Raw genomic sequence first — 24,663 nt, 5'->3', positions numbered from 1 at the left:
AACACCCCTGCACTGCTTAGACGCTGCGGCAGTGGACCAGAGCTGGCCTGCTCTGGGGCCCAGCTGGGACATTTCCTGTCTGGGTCTGATCACAGCCCACTGGGGGTGGGGGTGGCTGCTGGGGTTGCTCCTCCAAGCTCTGAACCAGCTTGACCCAAAAGGAATGCTGGGTTGAGGGTCTAGAAACCTGCCATCATCAACACAAACCTCCCCAGGGCCAGCTGCTTAGGACATCTGGAGTGAGAGACAGGGAACTTCTAGTCCATTTCTTCAGTATTGTGCGCACACTGCTCTCGGGGCCCCAGCTGTCCATCTGGACCTCCAAAAACCCTCAGCTCCTTATTTCCAAAGGACTTTCCGCTCATGATGCCTTTCCGTCCTTGAGAGGCGTGGTAGAGGGAAATGTCTATACTTACAGCAGACAGTGGGGAAACTGAGTCAGGGAGGCACAGAGCTGCTTCATGCAGCCCACACAGGGCCCATGAAACAGGGAAGAGGTGTGACTGGAATCCAGCTCATTGTGTGAGACCACGGTCCTCCCCAGGGTTGATGCAAGTGGGAAGAGATGCCTACCAGCCAGCTCCAGCCTCTGTGGTGCGGGGCTGCCTCCTGCCAGTCATCCCTAGCAACGCTCAATGGGCTTGTCGCCATGACGCCAGCCTGCGACCCGCACAGGGAAACAGGGAGGAGAAGGCGAACGGGGGACCCCTGAGGCAGAGACTGCCGTGGAGAAGAGGAACATCAATGTTGGGGGACCGTGAGAACTCGCCGAGCTCCCCCCGCCACCTAAGACAGAGATACTGAGACCCAAAGAGGAGAAAGACCTGCCCAAAGGTAAGATAAGCAGTCCGTGGCCTGGCCAGAATTACAACCGGCTTTCGACCATAGTTTCTGTGAAGTAATGTGGGGTGGAGACATCTTCGACGGGAATCCTATGTCCTCTTTTTACCGACAATGGCATTGCTCCAGAGGGCCAAGGATCTGCCTCTCTCTGGAGGCCTCTGGGATCAGACCCTCCCTCCTACTGCTCCCTCCCATGGTGGGGCCACAGACTTTCAGTGGCTCTCAGAGATGACAGGCCACACCACCCAGAACTAGGACAACTATACTTGCTGTGAGCAGGACCCTCGAGGACGTGATGCCGAGAACACAAATTCTCCTTATTCTGGGCCTTATTCTTTACTCACCCTGCTGACAGCACTCCAGCTGTCCACGGAAACCCCAAGCAGCTACGTCTCCTCAGGTGTGACAGGGCCTCGCAAGGACAGCATATTTTCTGTCCCCTCCACTCAGATGAGGACACTGGGACGTGTATGAGGGGGGACCTCCCTGTCCCTTGGTGAATCAGGGCACAGCCAGGACTTCGATCTGCCTTCCTGGATCTGCAATGGGTTCCTCTTGCTCTCCCTGACCCCAACCTCCACAGGTGTAACAGGAGCTCCCCACCAGGCTCTGGAGGACCTGGTTTTGGATGGGTAGACGGCACCTGGGGCCCTTGGGAGTCACTGAGTCCCTGAGAGTCACTGTGGGTGGGGCTTTGCTGTGGGGTTCCAGACTCTGCAGGTGGTTGCTTGGGGTTGGGAGTCAGGCAGGTAAGGGTGCTGCAGTTCTGACTTGACTGAGTAGGAAGGAGGAGAGGGGAAGGGCAAGGTTAAAATTCTCAGGCAGCCTGGATTTAGATCTCAAAGGTACATCCTGAAAATCAAGCAGTGTCCCTCCCAGAATATTCCGTTCCTGCACCGTGGGGCTATGGGTAAGCAGCTGGCAGCACTACCACCAGCAGAACTGAGGCCCATGGCCTGGACTGGTGTTCAAAGCCTCCATGACCCTATTCCCTCTACCACGTCTCCTCTCCATCTGTTTGCACTCTCCCTTCCAGCTGGCACATCTCTGGCCCAATTTTTCAAGACCCTCTCCAACAACATTTCCTCTGTGAAGTCTTCCCAGCTTACCTTCCCCTCCTTTTGGAATCAACCTCCTCCCAAGAGCTCCTACAATCGTGACTGTGCTATTTCACTTAAGAGCCATTATCAGAAAGCTCTTTTCAAGAGTCTCTCTCTCTCAGGATGCCTGGAGAGCTCAGTCGATTAAGCGTCTGACTCTTGATTTCAGCTCAGGTCATGATCTCAGGGTTGTGAGATGGAGCCTGGCGTCAGGCTCCACTCTGGGCATGGAGCCTGTGTGGGATTCTCTCTCTCCCTCTGCCTTCTGTCCACTAGTGCACGCTCTCTCTCTAAACAAAGTCTTTTTTTTTTTTCTTTTTAAAGTCTCTCTCTCTTTCTCTTTCCCTCCAGAATAGGAGCCCCTGGAAAACTCAGGTCTTTCTCGTGTTTGAAGAGCTTGTTTCTAGTAAAGAGGGCAGTACTCTCACGAACCCGGTGAGAGGTGAGATGGGCAGGAAGAGGACATGTGAGAGCTGGAGGATTCCTGGGAAGAGAGGGAGGGAGATCAGGAGTGGTGGCACCCTTGGTCCTCTCTGAGATGAAGGGTCCTCAAGCGGGAGGGCAGCTGAGACATCACTGTCGCACTGCTTGGGTGCCCAGGTCTAGGCATGCAAGGCGGAAAAATGCTAGAGCAAGGGCCAAAAGTTTTCGGAACCAGCACAGGGCATTCGGTGCCCTGGCTCTCTGTGGGATGCTAGGGAAGTGTCTCGTCCTTTCTGGGCTAGTTATTTTCCACCCCTAAGCAACAGGGGAGGTGAGGGCAGCACTCGAACAGGAGGCCTTGCAGCTGGGAAGTTCCAGAATGTCTGGATGGCCAGAGGGGTATCCATTCTGCTCAGTCTCTCTTCCCTCCTCCTCCTTTTTGCCAAACCCTCAGTGATGGCCAGGCATGTCCCACTTTCCCTCTCTCCCAGCACGAAAACCATTCTTAAACAGGGTTAACTTCCTGCCCCTGGGACTCAGGGGTCCAGATGTGAATAGGTCTCACTTGGGGACGGAGAATGTAGACCTGAGTTTTTAGATTCCCAGCTTCTATTTCCTCAGCCTAGAGGGGAGGCTCTATTTGGAACCCTTCCTGAGGCTCATACCCTCATATGACACAAATGTGGAGCCTCCACTGCTCCAAGACCTTCAAGAACCGCTCCCAAGAACCTCCTCCAGGAAGTTTTCCAGGAATGCGCCAGGGCCCACCAAGCCCCTCTTTCCAATCCCTGACTATTGGTTTGTGTGAATCTGGTCTTGAGGCAGCCTGGGATTCTCTGAGGGCAGGGTTCAGCCCTTCTTATCACCATGTCTCCTCAGGGCTGAAGAGGGGATTTCTACAGAAGCAGGCTGACCCAGTGGGAAGATGCCCCTGGCTGGAGACCACACAGTTTATGTGTTTCCAACACAAGCCATGCTTCAGCACATCTCTAGAGTGGGGTTCTGGGAAGTACGGACCCCCAGGCCTCTCTATGGGTTTAAGTCGGGTGGAGTGTCTTTTTTCCCCCTTCTCCTGGCAGATGCCTCTGTACACATGGGCCCTGAAGTTACCAACAGGACATGGTGGGAGCCTGAGAGCAAGAGACTGAAGCTGAGCCTTGCTGGATTTAGCAATTCTGCAGGGGGGACATGGGCCCCATGTGGGAGGGGACAGCCCCCCCCTACCACCACAGCCACGAGGGCCCCAGGAACAGGCAGGAGGAGGTGTTCGAGCAGGGAGAATGAAATGAGGAGGAGGGAGAGAGAGAGGACTGAGGGAGAATGGAGGGGAGAGGGTGGGGAGGGGAAGGGAGAAACGGAGGAAGAGAGCTGGAGAGGGAGGATGGAGGGAGGCAAGGAGAAAGACAGAAAACAGCAGAGATAGAAAACAAGAGAGAAACAGAAAATACATCCAAAGACAAAGCTGGAGCCACACATAGAGAGGAACAGAGACAGAGACAGGGAGACGCACAGACACCCGCACACAGACATGGGCTCAGGATGGTGGGAGGTGGCAGGAAATGGAGTATATTGCCTATTTTGGGCTAGTCCATTTCCTTTCTCCTTGCAGACAGGGAGACTGAGGCCCAGGAAGGGGATCAGACTTGTTCCAGTAGATACTGTGTATAGACATTATGATAGAATTTGAATCTGCATCCCATAGGCCTCCAAGAAACTTGGGGGGAGGCAGAGGCCACCTCCTGCCCCAGAACTGAAATGCCGAGCCCTCACTTTCCAGAGTCAGGGTGTGTGACCTAGAGCCCCCCACGTTCTCCCTCCCCATCAGAGGCACCTGCCCCCAGGGCATTAGTGAGCTGGGGTCCACAAAATGGAGACAGGGAGAAAGGCTCCCAGCGGTCACTGCAGGAAGCTTCCGCATCCTGGGAGGTTGGTGGCAGCCGGACTGTGGCCCAGCTGGTGGCCAGGTCGCACTCAGGGAGAGCAGAGTTCCCTTACTGGGTCAGCTCTGCCCTGAGCTCTTGGCTAGGGGCCCCAAATCTGGTTCTTCAGCCCACTCGGTGATGCCACAAGCTCCTTGATATCTTTTCAACTAATCCGTTCTCTATTTAAGCCAACACAGTTGTTTTCTAAGAGGCAGCAGAGCCGGAGTTGGAATCCTTATGCTGTTACAAGTCGTGTGGCTTTCAGAAAGTCAATTAACTTCTCTGTGCCTCCATTTCCCCGTGTGTCGTATGAGGATAATACTACACCTCCATTAAAGTGTCAGCGTAAAGATTAATGAGTTAACACTGGTCAAATGACGGGCCAAGCCCACGGAACCTGGGCCACAGAAATGTGGGCGGTGGGGAGAACCCTGGAGGGAACTTGGACACACAGACATTTCACTTGCTTCTGCAGGGACTAGCTTGTGTGGCCATGGACAAATCCCATCCTTTCCCTTGGCTGTGCTGCATCTGGACATTGTCTCTGGGTAAAAATTATCAAGACTCTGAATGGTCCTCCCCCACGGGCCACCTGTACCTGTCAGCTAACCTCACCTCCAAGAAGGCCTTGTCTCTAGCAGAAGGCGCTTTCCTGGGCTTTCCCCTTCCAGCAGACTATGTTCTGGATGGACATCTGCACTCAGATGTCCCTTCAGCTCCTTAGGGCCAACATACCTCCACCTAGGCTCAGCATTGTCCTGGTGTCATCCCGACTCCTCCTGAGTCCCCATCTCACCCCAGTCCCGTATATTCCAGGTGCCCACGTCTCCCACTTCCATCCCCTCAGTTGGCTCCTGCAGCCCGCATTAGACTTGGGCTGCTGTAGTAGCCTCCTGATCCCTCCTCTTGTCTCCAGGACCTCTGGGCCCCACAGCAGACCTCCTTTGCCCTAGGTTTTATCCTGTATGGACAGCAAAACCCACTGCACCACCCTGCGTCACCAGACCAATATCCACGCGTCTGCTCTGGTCTGTTTCTTTCTTCTCCTACCTATACTCTGTACAACACTCACCGGTCCCGAGGGACAAAGCATGGTTTCACCTCCTCCTGTGTACCGGTTCCACTTTCACCTGCTAAAATCTGCCCTGTCCCCCTAAGTCCAGCTCTGTGGGCGAAGACCTCCCCAGTCCTCCAGAGTGGAGACATCCTCTGTCCCTCTAAACTCTCCCCAAAAACTATCTCTTTTGGAGGCAACATTGCCCCGTGGTTAAGAGTATGGGCTGTGGATTTCTCTGCCTGCACTGGTGCCTAGGAGTGAACTATAACTTGGGAAGGTCACTTCATGTCTCTGAGCCTCAGTTTTCCTGACTGCAATATGGGCATAAAAGGGTTACATATCTGGGGGGGGGGCAATGAGAAGGTGGAGATGAGTGGGATCACCTGGGCAAAGTTCTCCCCGTGGTAGCTGGCACCTGGAAAATGATCCACACTTGGTAGATTTGTGGCACATTCTCTGTGCTCAGCTGAGTGGAAGAAAGTTCATGGGGACTAATGACTAGCTGCTTTTTTACCCCAGGAATGCCGGCCCTCTGAAGAATGAGGCTTCAGTGGGTAATTGGCTGCAGCCTAGCAAAAGTGGGCAGGAAGAGGAGCCAAACTCTTCTTCCTCTTCCCCAAGGCTTCTCATTGAAGCTGTTTTCCTTCCTGCATCCTTTGTAAAGGAAGGATCCCACTGCAAAGGCAATGGGGCAACAGGAAGCCTCAACCAGGAGGCAGGGCAGGGGAGGAAGCAGTCACCGAATTTCCATTGCCATTAGCTTCTCTGCTCTTCCCACCTCAGCTGGCTGCACTGGCTAATGGCCATGCTCCCAGCGCCCTGTGCTCTAGTTTCCTAGCAGCTACCATGTGGCCAGCACTTTGGTCCTAAATGAAGAAAATTGCTCATTAGATACTGGGAGCTAATTGGCACTCCATTTGCCAACCTCAGGGGCACCCTGAACTTTTCTGAGCCTCTCACTTGATGTGAGGGGAGTGGCCTGGTATGCACTCCAACACCTCCTTCGGGAAGTCTCCTCTGCCTCACCTGTCCCCCTTCCCCCATCCTCCAATCCCCTTGCTCTCCTTCATCAGAGCATTTGTCACTCTGTATTCCCTTTGTCTGTTGCAACTGTAAGGGCCTCAATGACAGTGCAGTGGCCAGCACATAGTAGCTGATCAATAAGCTAATTGAAGAAATACTGTGCTCAGCTCTGAAGAAGAGACTCCTCACTCCAAGAAGAGACGCCCTCCCACTGTTGGGGAGCTCCAGATTGGTAGGGAGTATAGGAGAAGCCCAGGCTGAGGGGGGGAAGCAGAGCAGAGCTCCCTTAGGTCCATGGCTATGGCATTCAGAGGCCTCATCACCTCACTTGGCCCTTTGTCCCCAGGGCCAGTCTGAACTAGAGACCCTAGGATCCTCTGATTCAGCTCATGGGACCCTAAAAGTACAGTTTCAGAATCTCAGGACTGGAAAGGAGAATGAAAGTAACTTCTTCTGCTTCATTTTCACCCAGAGAGGTTTATTTTAATCATGGGCGGGAAGCTTGTTCTCAGATAATGCAGAAACCTTCCTCAGAGGCTCTCCTACCTCTACCACCAGCTTCCAATAGGATCACCTCTGCTGTTGGACTCCTCTGAGCACGGCTCCTCCCTGGGCCCACCAGAGCTCTCCACTGGTGCAGACAAGTGAGTGCTGCTTAGCATTAGATGCGGGCACAGCGGTCTCATTCTCTAACCATCGCTCTCTGAGGAGGCCTCAGCACCTGAGAGTTTGGACAGGTGTGTGTGTGTGTGTGTGTGCACGTGTGTGTGCGTGCATGCACGCATGTGTGTGACTGCGTGTGTGCACCGGTGCCTGTGTGAGGTGATGGGGAGCTGTGCTGCTGTTCAAACACAGATACGCAGAGAGAGCTTGCTATGATGCTTCCAGGATGAGGGGCTTCAGGTAAGGAAGCCCTGGGGGTCTCAGGAGGACCTCCCCCTGCTGGTGGGGTGGGGCTGCTGATGCGAGTGGCTGGTCAAGGTGGGCCAGGGCCCATGGTCTTACAAGACACTCCCACTGGCACGCATCAGACCTCCCGCAGGGCACAGACTCTGCCCCAACCCCACTCCCCACAGCCTGTGCTGAATTACCCCACCAGCAGCTTCTGCTACCGGCTTCCCCAGAGCGTCAAGCCAACCACTGGTTTGCCAGGAGGAAGAAGGACCTGGGCTGTTCTCCCTGGGAAATGTGGGGTGGTCCTGATTCAGACATCACACATCACCTGGGCAGTAGGAGTAACGCTGCCCAGGAGTCCTGACTCACAGCCCAGAGAGCTAGTCTGGAACATCCCGGTAGGGGTGAGGTGCCACCCACACACTCTGCCCCAGAAGCGTCTATTGCCCCCACCCAACACGAGTGCTCACCCCATCTTTCCTGCCTCCTGCTCTCCTTTCTCTCTGATAGGAAGAGTCTGACCACCGCACTCACCCCGGGATTTGGGAACCGAGCATATACGGACCCTCCACCCCCACCCCCCGCCCACCCCGTGCTGGTAGCACTGGCTGAACAAAGGTGAAATTCAGGCAACCAGAGTAAATAACATGTGAGAGAGATTTGCCCTTAAAATCCTCAAAAGGGAGCAAGTATTTCCTTCTTCCCTTTCTGGGCAAATCAGACCTCTTACTGTTCTGAAGCTACAGTAGGGCAGGGGACAGAGGAAGCGCCTCTGGGTTTGTAAGGGGACCTCAACGCCAGCGGTATGACGCCGCCGCGGCCCTCGGCAGGTTTCCGACGCCGGGTCCAGAGCTGTGCCCGCTCCCTAAACCGCTCTTGTCCGGCGTCGGGCGTCGAGTCCGCCGCGGAGAATTGGGGGTTGGGGGGTGGAGGTTGGGGGCTGGGGGGTGGGGAAGGGCACTCACGGGTCGTGTTGTACTTGACGCCGTTGAAGTACTCAGGACACGGCCTCTCCACCAGGGCTCCGGCCGCGCTCCGGGGCCAGCACGTCCCGATCTGGTCCAAGGTCGTGTTGCAGTAGGAGTAGGCACCTGGGAGACGGGAGACAGAGGACAGGGGCTTAGCTGGGGTGCCGGGGGCGCTCCGAGCGCGGGGCCTGGGGCGCACTCAGCACGCCGGGAAGGAGCCCGCGCCGCCCGCTGCGGTCGCCTCCGCCTACCCTCGGGGTCCAGGGGCAGCCCCCAGCCGTCCAAGAGCAGCTCTTCGGCCAGCGCCAGGCTGCAGTTGGCCTCCAACAGGCTGTAGAGCAGCGCCGCGTCCATCGCGCCCGGGAGCCGCGCGCCCAGAGAGGGTGTGAGTGCGCGCCCGGCGTGGCTGCGAGGGACTGGGTGCCAGAGTGAGCCGTCCCGGGAGCGCGGGGGCCCGGCCCCGGCCCGCCCAGCTCCGACCTGCCGGGCAGCCTCGCGGCACCGCGCCCCACCGCCCGGGGCTGTCAAGTCGGGACCCTTGCAGAGAGGAGCTGGGGAGCGCGCGGAGCCGCGGGTCCACCCGCTCGGTCGCGGCCAATAGCGGCGCCAGGGGGCGGGGCCGGGTGGCTCCTGTCGGCCCGGCCCAGCCTCCAGTCCCCCCGGCCTCCGGGTCCCTCGGGCCCCCTCGGTCCCCCGCCCCGCCTGGAGTCCGTCTCCTCAGGCCAGGACAACGTCCGGACGAGGGTGGCGGGGAACGAGGAGATGCGCCTAGGGTGCCGGAAAGCTCCGTCGGAGGATCGCAGGCCCCGGGGCTGAAAGGGGCAGCAAAGCGCGCCCACCCGCGCGCGGTGGGCCTCCGTAACCGAGAGCCACAATTGGGCGGCCTGAGTCTCCTCTCCTTGAGGCGGGACTCTGGAGACGGGAGGCAAGGGAGCGGAGAGGGGAGCGGAGAGCCCACGTGCAGATGTGTGCTCTAGAAAAGCCCATGTGGCCTATGCGAAGGAAATGGATTGGAGGGGCTTTGAGGGCAGCAGGGAGGCCACGGAAAAGTGTAGTGAGATCGAGTGGCCTGAATGGATGAACATTTAGACCAGGCCATGGGGATGGGGTAGAGAGGTATTTCAGAAGACAGCCTGCCCTGGTGAGGAGGGACTGGAGAGAGGAGTGAGAGAGTGAGGAGGTTCCCGCAGGAGCCAAGAGGCGGGGAGAGGACCAAGTCTCTCCTTTGGGTGACTGGGGAGAGGATAGTGTTGTCATTTAATGGAAAGGGGGAAGTCCAGGGGAGAAATCGGCTGAAATTATCTGGGGGATTTTGAATATCCTGGTCTTACTGCCCTGAGCTCCAGAGAGAACAAAGTGAGAAGTAAGAACATGTCTCTGGTCCTCCTAGCTTGGCGGGGGCCAACCAAAGCTAGTTTCCATGCCAGCGTGAGTGTGTGTGTGTGTGTGTGTGTGTGTGTATTTGGGCTCAGGAGACAGGGACTGGGTGTGGTACACCTCAACTCAGGCTGAGTTCTGGTCTTGCCTCTGTGTCTACTCTCCCTGGATGTTACCCCCATTCTTGGGGCTGTTTCTCCAAGAGTTCTTGGAGAACGTTTTCTCCAAATGTTCTCTGAGGCCCCTCCCAGCCCTGAGAGTCTCTGGCTCTGAGTTCTGAGACACAAAGCCTGAGGAAGGTGTACATGTGTGTGTGAGTGTGTGTTGAGTGTTTCTATCTTTAGAGCGCAGGGGGAGCTGGGACCCAGTCCCCACTGGGCTGGAAGTCACAGGGGAACTAGTCTTGTCCTCCCCCATGCTGGCCTCCCCTGGGAAGAAGCCTGCCAGAGAAGGCCAACAGCACCCTGAGCTAACACTGTGTCCTAAGCAGAGAGAGGGGAAGAGGGGGGCTTGCCTGCCTTGGTATGTTTAGTTCCACCACTCTCCATATGAATGCTTTGGTCACTGGGAAGGCAGAGCCCGAGAGCCAGAGGGCACTGAGACCAGAGATGAGCACTGGCATCTCTCCAGGGCTCTCTGGTTGGCAGGTACCAGGGGCAGGTCTGCCAGCCAGGCCGATCTTCTACCTCTTGAATGGACCGTTAGAGCCCTTGGCTTAGCTCTGTGTAGTAGAAGACGCAAAGGTCACTGGGTGTTCATAGTATAGTAGCCTGTGCCAGGAGCAAGGGAAGATAGGTTGAGTCCCAACCCCAGTTTCTGACCCGAGTCCACAACCTAACCCAAGGCCAAGTCCTGTCCCCAGTCCCAGGCTAAGCCCCAGCCCACAGGGTCCCACATAGGCTAGAATGTGGCTGGCAGGGTCAGCCCATGTCTTCACCCGGGAATAGTTGTATTGTGCATAAAGGAGGGTCCTTCACACACTGATCATAGTACAGGGGAAAAGAGTGAAAAATCAAGCTAAGTTATTAGGGTGCTTATCATCAGAGCCACTGTGCTGGTGTGGTGAGTGCCCAGTGACCAGAGGCCAGGGACTTCTTGCCTGCCATACAGGTTTCTGCAGAGTAGGATGGCCTGGGAGACTTGGATGGCTCTTAACTGGGAGACCACACATCCTTAAGATCCCTCTGGGAAGTGACTATCTCAGGGGCAGACCCAAAGCCTGTTTTGCATCTCAACTGGGCAGTCAGGGCCTGTGCACAGACCCACAGACCCAAGGTGCCCTGGTTTCCAGGACACAGGGCCATCTCTTCATGGATCCTATTATTATGAGCGTAATCGTGTGTTATTCTAGATGTGGCAGAGAGGGACCTGAAGGCAGAAGCTTTGGAACAAGTTGATTTTACAGCTCACTTGAGTGTTTGTAAATAGGTAAATGAGGAAGAAACTATAGAGAGCTCAAAATTTTTTCAACTGATTAAATCTAACTACAAATAGACAAACGGTGGGGCCTTTTTGCTAACTAAGGAAGCAGTGGTGGAAGGCAGGCCCCCGGAGATGGAGATCTTCTAGCAGGCCAGGAACTGGGGTTGGGGCCGGGAGGGGAGGTATTGGGATGGTTTAGTGTCCCCCGGGGACTAGGGAGACAGGATGCAAGTAGGTTCATGGAAGTGTGACAGGTGCTGGGATGTGTCAGGAGGAGCATGGGGTGAGGCAGGTGTTCCCAGCCCACCTCTGATGTCAGCTGCTGTGGCAGTGGGCAGGTGTAGGTGAGCTTGGGCACACATACGGTCCTTCAGCGCACAGCAAAATAGGCACGCAGAGCACACTGGAAACACACACAGCGTCTCGCTGTCACGTGTCTTGACAGCATCACACACGTTCTCTCATTCACCCCACCATCCATCAAATGTGAGCTGGAAAATAGGATTTAAGGGGATAGATTTTGTTTCTGCCTCTCCTTGGTTCTGTGCTCAGTCAGAATGAATACACGAAGAGCAGGTAGATTGGGTCAAAGTTATGGGGTTGACTGGGAATCATCAGGGGCTGCTGCGGATGGGGAGTCTTGGCTGAGGCCAGAAGGTGCCCTACTCTTGTCTGGAGGCACTTTTGGGACAGCGCCCCCAGGCCAGACACTCTTCCCCCACACATCCTTGGCACAGGGGATGATGGCCAAGTGGAGATGGTATCTTCAAGTCCAACCATGGGACGGGGTAGGGCCCTCAGCAACCTTCTAATCCCATATTCTCATTGACATATGGACAAAAAGAATTTCCCTCTCCAACCCCTGGGCCATCCTCACCTCAGCAGCATTTGGACAGGCTCCCTGTCTCTTCCACTAGGCAGACGAAGTGATTTTTCTATAATTAAGATTATGGCATTCTTCCTTTAAGAGTGGCTCCCCGTTGCCCTCGGGATGGAGCTCAGCTCTTAAGCACTGCCAAGGATACTCTTCCAGATTGTCTACCCTTCATGCTCTCCCTCCTGTCAAACTTCAGATGCTCTTTGGAACGACTTGTGATTCCCCGGAACCATTCTAGACCTCCCTCTGCAAGGAACGCCCTACCGGTCTACACTCCAGTTAGCCTAGCTGACTCCCACGTGCCCTTCAAACATGCAAACATTGACTTGGCACTCCTTTGTCTTGTCTGGGTTGGGAGGGCCTCCTTGGTGCCTCCATCTCTTAGGGTTGGTCTGTGTCACACCAAGGTTGATTTTTCCACTGTCTCCTCTACCCTGCCCCCCATGGCAGGGCTGGTCTTGTTCACTGACTGATCTCCTGCACCCATCAGAACGCTCCAGATCTTGGCACAACTCTGTCTTCTGGCCAAGGCTCTCTTGGCCAAGGCCATTTGACCAGCCCGGCGGGTTGTGTATGTGTGTGTGTATGTGCATACACATGTTGGATTGGGGAGTTATTTTGTTTTAAGGGATTCCTGAATCCATTTAGACCCTTATATTGCCTATGGACTGAACAAATAACATGGCTTATGATCTATGCCCTATTAGGTGCCTCTCTGACGAACAAAACAGAAATAATCCATTTAAAGCCTGCCTGAAGTCTCTTGTGATTATGTGTGGTTTTTCTTTATTTGGACCTCAGAGGCATACATTTTAACTCGTCACAGCTTTTGACTTATGACCACTTGTCATCATTAGCCCACACATGGCCTAACTTTATTTTATTTTAGTTCTCTTTTACGGAAGTTCAGAGTAGTAGTAAATTTAAGGAATCTAAATCTACCACCGAATCCAAAATGAGATCATTGCCAACCACTTACATATTTATCTAAATACTCCTTCCCCAGAGGAAACATTCTCTCAAATGTTTATCATTCCCTTGCTCTTAGTTTTCCAGTGTTATCATGTGTATGTAGGTCTAAACAATAGATGGTTGGGTTTTGCTTCTTTCTGAACTTACGTCAGTCACCATGCATTTTTCTCAATCCCTGGACACTTAAAATGAGGTCAGTTTCATGTGGGGACCTGAGAAACTATTCGTCAGGCCCAAGGGCATCCTAACCGCCTATGCGTCCCACCTTAAAGGCATGGTGAAGGAAGGAGGATGTGTCCCCACCACCGCTGCTGGGCAGTTTCATCAGAGATATGGAGAATGCTCATTTAATGGCATGGGGAAAAGCTCACACTGAGTTATAAGAGGAGAAAGCAGGCTCCAAAACTGTAGACACAGAATCATCAATGTGTTTTTTAAAAACACAAAAGAAATAACATGAAGCTCGATAGGTCGATAAACTCCTGGGGGATATAAACATTATCAACATTCCCAGGTTGTGGAATAATGAACACTCATTGTCTTCTTTGATTTTTAAAAATATTTTTTCTTCCAAATTATATCCATGTAATGTATCCCGTTTGCAAACAGATGAATGACATTATGAGTTAAGCAGGGGAGGCCTCGTATTTGGTGAGGTTGAGTCCCTCCCCACTAAACTCAGGGGAGAAGGGGTGGGGTACTGTCCACCAGGGGTCATGGGGAAGGCGAGGGTCTGTGCTATGTGCTGGAGGGCAGGGCAGGGAGAATCCTGATAAACCAGTATTTCCTCTCAGAGCAGAGCACTCTGGTGGGGGGAAGGTTGGATCCTCCTGAAATGGGGGGGCTTTCATTTCCTGGCTGATGGGTGCTTGACCTGGCCCATGCTGGGTGTCTCTATGATCTCTCCTTCAAACATCACAGTAAGCCTCTGAGACCAACTCAGACCTGTTTCTGACTGAGGCTTAGGTGGTCTTCTAGGCTGAATTTTGTCCCTCTAAATCCATACGCCCTCATTACCTCAGAATGTGACCTTATTTGGAGATCAATTGGTAATGAAATTAAAATGAGGTTATCAGTGCTGGCCCTCATCCATTGTGACCAGGATCCTTGTGAGAAAGGAGCCTAGGACACAGACGTGCACTGTGGGAAGACCCAGGGCAGAAGGCGGCCATCTCCAAGCCAAGGAGAGAGGCCTCAGAGGAAACCAACTCTGCCAACACCTTGATCTTGTATTCGTAGCCTCCAGGACTGTAAGAAAATATGTTACTGTTGTGTAACAGTGTGTGGTATGTGGTAGTCCATGGCATCCGCCGGTTAGTGAACGCAGAAGGCTTAGGTGACTCATTGGGGCCACAATGCTTCTAAGTGGAGGAGGTAAGATGGAGGCTTGAGTCTGTCTGACCCCTGCACCTGAGCTCCGGACCACTCCACTGTCAGGAAGGCAGGCCACAAGGCTTTCCTCTCAGATACCTGACTGGACCCCACTGCTGGAAGCGCCCTGACCTCCTTGTGGCCTTGGCAGGAGCTCCATGGCCCTGAGCACTCCCCAGCCCTCATCTCTCCCTGCTGCTCCTGTGGGTGCAGACCTGACAATGCCAGAACACTGGGTGGGGCCTGGGGACAGATTTCCAGAGCCTATGAGAGCCCACATCTCTTCTGAGCTCTGCAGGGGCTGACCTGGACTCAGAGTCCACTGCTGGCAGACTCCGAGGGGTCAGAATACAGGGGCCCCGGCTGCTGTGTTACAAGTCCTTACTTGGAGGGGACACCTGTAGTCACGGCAACCGGAAAATGTGGTTTACACCTTCTGCCACTCTTGTTCAAGTTGATAAGCAGAGTGGGGCCCCCTCCTTTGGTTCTAGCATGCCAGCCCAGCCAGCTTCCTTTAGATGCAGGGAGCTGGAAGCTGAGGGCCAAGGCCTTTATCACTGGTGAAGAACCTGAGCCCCAAATAGGGGAGGGGCCGGTCCCAGGACAGAGATGAGAGTCAGGAAGCCAGTCACCATTCACCACCCCACAGAGCTGAGTCTGGTCCAGGAGAGCTGCCTTCTCCCTCCTGGCCCCGACCCACCCCCCAATCTCCCGGGATCCACTCGGGGGCTGACGTGCATACCTGATCTGTTGGCAAGGGTTGTGAGTCCAAGGCAATACTGCTCCAGCAGCGCCCATGGGGGCAGGGCCACGGGCGCCCGGCTCGGCCCGGCAGCCTAGAGGATGGGAGGGACACGGGGCCAAGGTCAGGCCCAGGTTAGCCACTGCCAGCTCCTGCCTGTTCCCCCTACCCTGTTCTATCCCTCAGCCCTCACCTCTCTCACTTCTGCTATATAGAAAGGGAAACTGAGGAGGGAAATGGCTGCCATGCAGCAGGATGGCAACTTGGTCAGGACCGGAACACTGACAAGGCCTTAGAAATGGTCCAGGGCAGCTTGACCTCCAAGGCTGGAATCTGAGCCATCCAGCCCCTGGTCCCCAATGCTCTCCTCCTTAGGATGGGTGGGTGTCTACCAGCTGTTCATTTACCGAACCAGTATCTGTAGAACACCTACTGTGTGTCTGGCCCTGGTTGGGAAACCCACTGGGTGTCCTTGGGACAGTCCCAGGCCAGGTAGAGATCCCCTACACTCAGAAGGTATAGAAAGAAGGGGAGGAGAGCAGACGATGTAACTTTGTTTCCCTGTTACACAGGTAAACAGGCAGTTACAACCAAGGGTGTCTCCTCATAGGGACACCTAACCTGGACTTGGGAGAACAGGGAAGGCTTCCTGGAAGAGGTGGCACTTTGGGGGCAGGCAGAAAAATGAGTAGGGGAAAAGAAAGGGATCACTGTGCCAACATGGATACTCCACCAGGAAACAGACATGCTTGATGCAACCATGGCAATTTCATTTAAAAGATAAAGACTATCAAGGAGTCCATCTTTTGGAAAATACCATGAGAATGGGTGCTGGACATAGAGAAATAAAGCAAATGTGGTTATCCTTGCCCCCGAGGGACCATCTTTTGATGGGAAAGATGGATGGGGGACCAAGTTGTTACAGCCTCTACAATTTGCTGAGGCAGAATGGGGCAGCGTCTTGGAAGAGGTCATGCAGATGTGGGCTTTGAAGATGAAGTAGGAGTTTGCCCAGCTAAAAAGGAGGGTGCCAGGAAGAGAATCCTAGGTAGAGAGCACAGTGTGTGCAAAGGCAGAGAGGCTGGGGAATGCATAGTGTGAGATTTAACAAGAGCTTGGCACTCTAGAATTCTAACTCTCATGTCCTATTCTTCCCAAAGCCACCATTTTTTCCTATGCTGTGGCCAGTATGCGTGTGTGTGAATGCACTTGTGCTCTTGTGTGTGTATGCAAGATGACTTTTGTGCCTCTCCCTACCCTGACATTCCTGATTCTGGGATTCTAGAAGGCACTGCCCACCAGTGGGCAGTCCCTCCCCTTCCCCTTGCCGGTCACATGTTCCCTCGCTGGTAGCTGGGTCAATGTTTGCCCCAGGATGTCTCCTGGGGGCTAGAGCCCCATAGCCCTCAAACATCACATCCCCCCACATCTGGCTCAGTCTGTTTCCTGTGCTGGGACAGGGCCTGCATGTTTCATCTCTGCATGCTGGCCTGGAGCTCCTAATAAATGACCCCTCCTGGCCAGATGGGCGAACATGGCCTGCTGCTCCTCAGAGAGCTTAGGGTGGCAGGGACCCCATTCCTAGGCTGTCACCGCACCTGAGACCAGCCAACTCTCCTCCAGGAGGCTGGGAACGGAAGGAGGTGTGGGGGAGCAGGGGCATGTGTGGTGTGTGTGATCAGTGTGGGTGTATGTGGGGGGTGTATTATGTCTGTGTGGCATGTGTGAGTAGTATAGTTGTAGTGTGTGTGTGTGTGTGTGTGTGTGTGTGTCTGTAAGGGGCTCCCACGAGCCGGGAGCTCTGGCATCTTGGCCTGCAGGACAGAGAGACACTAGGGCTCATGGTCAGCTGTACCCATACCCCAGTGGCTGCTGGGAGCTCCTCAGCATCAGCTTTTGGGCATTGGGAAGGCCTTGCAGGCCCTGTTGACCAGGGAGCCCCTGCCAGGGGTGAGGTGGGCTAGGGAGGGGAGGGAACACTCTCAGTCCCTGGATTTCCAATTCTGAGGTCCCACCCTCGGCTGGCTCTGAGCAGAGTGGGGGTCCCAGGCCTGACCCATCATACGTTTCCCAACCCCCTCCTTGCCCCTTTTTGTTTATGAAGCAGCTAGTAGTGCCCTCCACGGGGGGACAGAATTTCCAGCGAGTCAGCCTCATCTGGAGCTCATGGCAGAGGCAATGCTTGACCCAGAGGCACATGGTGTTGAGGGTGGACCCTCAGGCAGGTCAGACTTTGCGTCTTAAACGAAAGCTCCTTCTCTCAAAGCCGCCAACTGCCTCATCGTGGTCCCATCACTCAGGTGTCTCCTGTCCATCTTTCAGCACACAGTCTGAATGCATGGCGGAGGGGAGGGTCAGGGCCTCCTCCGCCAGGACCCAGGGATTGCTGGGATGCCCCTGCATCTGAAGCTGTGGGCTGAGGCTGGGGCTGAGCCTCCTCGCTGAGCAGAGCACTGGGGCACAGGGTGCTGTGCTCTGTATTGATATGCTGCTCAGACCTGGGCTGCTTGGGTGAGCAGATCAGAGGAGGGTTTGGAATAATTCCCAGATCCAGGCTCGATCTTCTGGTACTTCTCCACCAGTCCAATAACCCAGCAGAGCTAAAGATGTTCTTCTCTTCAAGGGTTTGATGGGGTGGGTTTGACTCAATTTAAATCACGACAGACCCTGGAGGTGCCTATTTTGGGCAGAGCTGTGGCTGCTGGGAGTGCTGAGTGGGCAGGGAGGAAGAAGAAGTTGCTGCTCTCAGTGGGCCAAGGAAAGCAGAGACACGGCCATGAATAGTCCCACCTCAAGGGCTGGGCCACGAGCTCTCAGAGATGGTAGACTCTCATGAGAGTCTACCATGTTCAGGTCTCTGGGCACACTGCTTGTTAGCTCAGTGGCCTTGGCCGAGTGACTTTTTAAGTTCTCTAAGCCTGGTTCCCCTCGTCTTTAAAACGGAGATAATACCAACCCCATAGGGTTTTGGTGTACCTTAAACAAGTGACTGCAGGTCAGGAGCCCAGAACATGTTAAATGGTGGCCCCTGGCAAGGCCTTTAGGAGGGGCCCAATAAGAGAGCTCAGACATAGGGGTGGGGCTTCAAGCCCCATTCTTGGGAGTCCCAAGGCCCAACTCAAATCCTTCTCTTCGAGAAAAGCTTCCTTAAACCCTATGTTCCTTCTTCCCCAGCTCTCTAACAAGCACTGATCCCCCTTAGCCCTCAGCACCCCTCCCAACACTGGGTCCCTGAAGATACAGCTTGAACCCCACCTTGGGCACCCCGTTCAGCAGTGCCCAGCGCATGCTGGGTAAGGAGACTCAGGGTTCCATGGAGGGTTGGGCGCTGGAGCTCAGTCCAAAAGGATAACAGCTGCGTCCAAGTTGGGGGAAGGATAAGAAGAGCAGAAAGTGATCCCTGGGGCAGGAGCTGAGCCAATGAAGGTTCAGAGGCAAGAAAGTGCAGGACCTGGTCAGGAGGCTGCCAGCCTCTGGTCTGAGGATGCCATTAACAGGGTAGAGGGAGATAGGTGGGAAGGAGAGGCTTCGTTAGTGGGAAACCAGCACTTAGGATGGGCTCAACACAGCTCTAAGTGCTTTACCACAGCTCATTCGAGCCCCACAACAGCCTCTGAGGTAGTTGCGAATAATCCCATTTTCTAGAAGAGGCAACTGAGGCCCAGAGAGGCCAAGTCACCTCTCAAGGCTGCACAGCAAGTAAGGGGCTGATGCAAGACCAGACAGATTGTCTGGTAGGTTGTGGCTTGGTCAGATACACAGAAGAGTTGGTCCTGGGTGAGGAAGGGTAGGCTGTGGTCCAGAGATGTGGAGAGTCCTTAATAGTCCCCAAAAGGGTGGCTGTGGGGCTCCAGAGACCACTCAAGAAAGAAGCTATTCTCGCCGTGCAGTGGGGCCCATGGGCAGGGGGTTGGGTCACAGCCGGAGTATGTGCAGACCCAGCCAGCTGGGCTGGGCCTTGCATGTGGAGAAGTTTGGGCTTTATAACTTATTCTGAGCCCCCCTTGGTATCCACCCCCTGGATTATCCTCTCTTCTGCAAGGGACACTCTAGGCTTCTGGACCCAGCTCTTAGGTGTCCTAGGGACAGAGAGCAACCTGCCAGCCCTCACCTCTACCCAGTGAGACTCTAGGCAGTCCACATCTGTCTGGTTCGCATCTATGTCCCCAGTTCCCAGTCCCGAGCCTGGCACATAGCCAGTGCTCAGTAAGTGTTTGTTGGCTGAAAACTGGATGGATGGATGGATGAGACCACGACCCCCTCAGCCAGGTGGAGCTGCACCCCTACCCCCAATTCCGGCAGCTCAGGTTCTGGGCTCTTCCTGCTTGTCAGATTCCTTCTCTCTCCATTTTCACTTTGGAGCCAGCCCAGTTCCTGGTTCCAGCCCCTGTGTGCCTGGAATTGGAAGCCTTCACATTAGAAAGGGTGGGGGAGAGGCCCTGGCAGGAGGAGAAGGTGGCAAGAGGTAAGGGCCAAGATGCCAGCTGCTCATCTACCTTGGGCTCTGTCTGGGCAGAACCTGTGCCCCAGGGACCAGGGAGGCCTCAAAGGTGCTACCTCCTTGGAGCCAGGGTGTCGCCCAGCCTAGTGCTCCCTCCTGGTCTGGCTACAAAGCTGCCTCTAAATTTAGCCCTTGGTCTAAGCCGTGGAGATTTACAGGACCACAGGTCCTGTGGCCAGGCTGCCAGTCACCAGAGGGGAATGGGGTGAGCTCCCTCCTTGTCTCCTCCCTCCCTGCCCAAGGTCAGAGAGGACTCCTCTGGGAGGGGGAGGATTCTTCCCCACTGTTTTCTTTCATTCACTGGTTTCACTGAGCCCAGCTAGGGCTAGAGGAGGAAGAAACTCAGGCCCCTGGGGAGTGGAAGGGTGAAGTGAAGAGGAGGAGAGGGGAAAAGGGGGAGAAAGGGAAAGGGGAGAAGGGAGGGAGGAGGAGCAGAGGGGGAAGAGAGGATGAGAAAGGGAGGAGAAGTGAGGGGTACAGCAGGAGGTAAGGAAGAGGCTGGCTCTGAGCCCTGAGCAGACACACAGGAGGCAGTGCCAGGGGGGGAGACTGACTACCGCAGAGGGTAAGGGGCTGGCGGGCATATGAAGGAAGTAGTATGTGGGCAGGCTTCCTGGAAGGGGCGACTAGATACTCAAGTCTAACTTAACAGGTGCTGGACTTTAAGTGAAGACCCCAAGGGCCCCAGCAGCTTCCTGTGGGCCCTCCCATCCCTGAGGGTTCCAGCAGGTGCCTCTTTCTAAGATGCCCACTCTCCCATCCAGTTCTAACTGCCAACAGTTCACCTGGAGAAACTTCCAGGCCTCTCCTTATCATGTGCTCTTTCTCACCTCTGACAGCCTGGGACTGTCTCTTCTCCACGCCTCTCCCCTTTACCTATCCCAAGCCCTGGGCCCTCACACAGATGTCTGAGGATGGAGGAAACCCTGGTGGTGGTGGGGGAGGGGCATAAAGGGGCAGGTGGCTGCCCAGGAGGATGCCCTAGAATAGATCTCTAGGTTTAAAATTATCCTCTTATCAACTCATCTAATGTCCAGATAACCTGAAATCATTCCATTCTTATTTGTTTGGGATCTGTCTGAGTAGCCTAATTAAATTTTTGTAAAGGGAATAGAATCTGGAGTCAGCCTTCTTGGTTTGAATCCTGACCCTGCCATGACCAGATGACTGACCTTGGGCACATGACCTTGCCTCAGCTTCCTGATCTGTAAAATGGGGGTAATGAAGGTCTTATCCTTTATGGGTATTATGAAGCTTAAAATAGTTAATACATAGCAGTGCTTAGAACAGGGCTGAGCATGTGGTAAGCCCTGTGTAGATGCGAAAGAGAATAAACAAAATATTGAATAATCTATTCTTCCCTCTGGTGGGCTTTAAATGACATCTTAAAAAATAAGAATTTTGAATAAAGGGCCTTTAGACAAACTGGCTGAGGACTCCTAATAATGGCTAAAATCAGATAAAGTAGTAAATGACAGTAGAGAGGGTACAGAATAGTCCTGTAATTCGTAAAGTGGTGCAAATTTAAGACTTGCCAGGAATACAAAATTAAGTAAGCAGTGCTCTCAGACAAACTGGTATTTTTAAAAAGTACATAAACATCATCAAAGCGGCAAAAAAAAAAAAAAACAGAATAAATTGGATGATGGGCTTCGTCAACTACCCAGAAAGTAGCTTAATTTTGGGGAAAAGTTATTAGATGAATTAGCTTCTGGCAATGACCCCAGAACCCCCTGGCTGCACGTTGGGTGTGTGGGGAAGGGGTGCAGGGCCCTGTCCTTGGTCTTGGGGAGGACTGTGCAGCCAGACTTTTGGAGCTTTGGTCTTCTCTCTGGTAGCTGAATCTTCTCGGGATGGATGGCCCCACCAGAAGGCGGGACCTGGAGCAAAAGGCCACAGAAGGGCTGTTCTGAGGCGCTGATGATGGGGGGCAGGGAGGGGCAGCAGTATTTTGCTGCCCAAAGGTCCAAGAGGGGCTGGTAGACTCCTGGGGTCTTCACAGAGGGGAAAGTGAATAGTTCAAAAGGTTAAAATCAAAGAGTTTGGGAATCCAGTGGTCATGTTACTTAGCCTCCCTCCACCTCTTCCTGCCTGCAAAGAACGGTCTCACTTTCTGCCCTCAGCCCAGTGCCTGGTGCATAAGATAGGCTTCATGATTATATGCTGCCTCAAGAAAGCTGCTTCCCAAAGCCCTTGGAGGGAAACCGGGAGCACCAAGGTCAAAACTCGGCTCCTCTGGTTTCCGAGTGCGGGCCCGGTCAGCATGTCCTCCCCATTAAACCACCAGCTGGAATTTCCATAATGGCAGATCAGGGCAGGCCTCTCCCCTACTCAGGAAGCTCCCAGAGCTCCCCGTCCTCTTGGGACAGATGTCTGATCCCACCCACCAGGGCCCACCAGACCCCCAAAGCCTGCACCATCTCTTCTCAAGGTTGGGGCTTGTCTGGGCCTTCCCTCACTCCTGGCTCTCCCCACGGCTCTCCTCTGGGGGTGCCCTGTCCTTACCCAAGCTGTCCTATCCACCTCCCAGCAGACTTTATCATAACCTGCACACAACTTTCTTAGTTCCAAAAACCAGTGTTTGTAAATGCATACTCAATTCTTTACCATTATTTTCTTTCCACCAGTGGCTCCTTCTAGGCCATCAACTCCGTAGGGCAGGAGCTGTGGGCTGGCATTTTCCCCCTCAGGACTCCGCTGTGCCACGTCCTCCTTAAATGCCAGTTCAGTGAATGAGAGGGCTGGAGGCCAGGTCCCTCCTACAGTGCCTTCCCTCCCACCTCTGGCTCTGGGTCCCAGGCCCTCTTATCACAATGAGCAGAAATCTTGGAATAGTTGGACAAGGACCCAGAAATAAATGTCATTACCACAAGGAAGTCTGCGCTTTGGGGCCAAGGAGATCATGATTCAGTTCTTCTCCCGGTGGTGACATGTGACCAATCTTCAGTCTCAGCCTGGGGTCTCCCAAGAAACTAGGGGGAGGTTCTGGTTGATTCTAAGGGGATGCAGACTGTTGCCTCTCAGGTTCCTAGTTTTGACACCCCCAGAACCCAGGGGACCCTGCCACAGATATATATCCCCCCACCCCCGCCACCCTTCAACTGGCCTTGGCTCTGGGCCAGCAGCCAGAAGCCCTCCCCAGCTCACCAGGTTCTGCGGTCAGCATCATGGCTCTTGGAGGGGAGGGTCAAGGGGCAACCCTGGGCTTCACATCTGGCTCCCTTGAAAAGCATGTATCTCAAGAACGACTGGCAGGTGGCAAAAAGAGCTCAAAGCCCAGGGCATCTGGGGTAGGTGTGGGAGGACCCAGGTGGTAGTGAACCCACTCCACAGCCTCTACTCATACCAAGTACAACCTTCAATGTCATTAAAAGGACCTGGCAAGTATGAGGGCTGGCTGCCCATAGGGGGCACAGACTGGCCCCTCTCCTTCTCCTGACCAGACCACTGGGAGGGCAGGGCCCCTGGAGGGGATCGTGCTTTGTCTCTAGTGCCTGGCAGTAAACCATAGCTGGAGTTACTGGGCTTATTCAGTCACGGTGCTGAGGGCTTTACTTAGATTATCTCAACGATTCCTCACGATAACTCTATCTGGTAAGCACTGATACCACCTCCATTTTACCCATGAGGACCCGAGGCTCAGAAGATCTGAGTAACCTGTCCGAGGTCACACGCTAAGTAGCAGAGCAAGGATTTGAATCAGGTGTGTTGGCAAAGCCACTTTGCCACTGGCCGTGGTTGCTCACTGTCTATCTGCTGAAAGACAATTAAACAAATGAGTCTTCTGTGTACATATGAGGACATCGAGGCCCACGACACCAGAGGCTGGTGCGTGGTAGGGTCGGGACAACACTGGGTTCCCTGACTTCTAGCCTGGTTCTTCTCCCCTGAATTGTGTGGCCTCTGGGCCCCTCTTGCCTCTCTGAACCCTTTAAATGTGGCTCTTCATGAGAAGCATGACCTAGAACAGATGTCCTTCCTTCTCTGAGCTTTGGTGTCTCCATCTGTAAAATGGGGAGAGGGTTTGGGGTGGGTTCCTCCTGCATCTGTTTTTGGGAACCATTCCCTCCTAGCCTCACCCCTACCTCGTCAGCTCTTTCTGGATACACCCATCCACCCTCCACCCCAGCACCCACCTGCACACCCTGACTCGGGCCACAGGGTGGGGGTGGCCTTTGCCCACTGTTTTCAGAAACCCTGGGTTAGGCTGATCCTCCCAGTGCCCCCCTCTTCCCATTGTTCAGTTGGAACTGGTGGTTGCCTGCTTTAATGCAGCGAGAGGCAGGTAGGGACAGGGTGTCATGAGACAGAGGGTGCACCTCTGGCCTTCTCTTTCAGGGAAGGGTGTAGGGTGAGGGTGTGGTGGGGAGGTGGAGAGGGACCCACGGGGGAGGGGACAAAATGGCCAGGGGATAGGGAATTTCTGGACCTGAGGAGGGGCATGCCCTAGACACTAGAGATTCACCCACAACACTCTGCTGGACGGTAAAGGGTCTTCATGTCCCATTCTAGCTGACATCTGTTCCCTCTCCCCTCCACCTGCCTCCCTCAACCAGGCAAGAGATACATCCCCATCCTTCCTCCCATACAGGGATCCCAACCTCACCCCTGCCACCAAGTCACCCATCTCCTAACTGGGCTGAGTGAAACCTGGTCCAGTAATCCGGCACTGAGACCCACCTCCCACCGCGGAGTTCCCAGCACCGCCTCGGGCGCCCCCACCCTGATACGGAACCCCACGCCCTGCACTTACTTTAAGCAGCTGCGGGAGGAGGCAGAACAGGCAGAGGAGCCAGTGTGGGGCGTGGAGGAAGAGCGGGGGCCCCACGGGACCCCCCATGCCAGCGGACTATGGGAAAAGGAGCACAGGGCTCCAGCGCAAAGGTCCCGCCCCGTCCGCCCCTCCCCCAGCCGGAGCCCAGTTGGTCCCCTCCCCCCACACGGAGGCACCGAGGCCAAGGTAAGCCTCCAGGCCCAGGGGCCACTCTCCCCTGCGTACCAGGCCAGGGCAGCGTGACACCGCCCGACAGCCCGCCCTCCAGGTTATTTATAGCGGTGCTGGGCAGAGGCTGCTGCCTGGGACGGCCAGCCAGGGGCCAACCTCTGTGTCCAGCCTGCAGATAAAGGGTTAACGCCTTTCATCAGCCCGCCCCTTTTGCCTCCGCAGGAGC

At 54.6% G+C, this 24,663-nt stretch overlaps 1 protein-coding gene across 5 annotated transcripts in view; it reads right to left on the bottom strand.

Annotated features, from left to right (window-relative positions):
• The window catches only part of CRHR2 (corticotropin releasing hormone receptor 2), a 45,086-nt gene extending 20,754 nt beyond the window's left edge, over nt 1–24,332 (bottom strand). For 3 of the 5 annotated variants that reach the window (XM_032872276.1, XM_032872283.1, XM_032872305.1), the window contains exons 1-3: nt 24,246–24,332; nt 14,992–15,085; nt 8,228–8,353 (exon numbers count right to left, since the gene is read on the bottom strand). In XM_032872276.1, the coding sequence (XP_032728167.1) occupies nt 8,228–8,353; nt 14,992–15,085; nt 24,246–24,332 (307 nt within the window). Of the gene's footprint in view, nt 1–8,227; nt 8,354–8,481; nt 8,803–14,991; nt 15,086–24,245 lie in introns of those variants that run through there. The other 2 variants (XM_032872293.1, XM_032872302.1) reach the window with 1 other exon arrangement.
• Nucleotides 24,333–24,663: the final 331 nt, after the last annotated feature.

This window comes from Lontra canadensis, unplaced genomic scaffold (assembly GCF_010015895.1).
Source record: "Lontra canadensis isolate GAN:19392208 unplaced genomic scaffold, GSC_riverotter_1.0 scaffold2, whole genome shotgun sequence".
NCBI classification, from domain to species: domain Eukaryota; kingdom Metazoa; phylum Chordata; class Mammalia; order Carnivora; family Mustelidae; genus Lontra; species Lontra canadensis.
The sequence above is the reverse complement of the archived record's forward strand: the minus strand, read 5'-3'. Positions and strand labels throughout refer to the sequence as shown.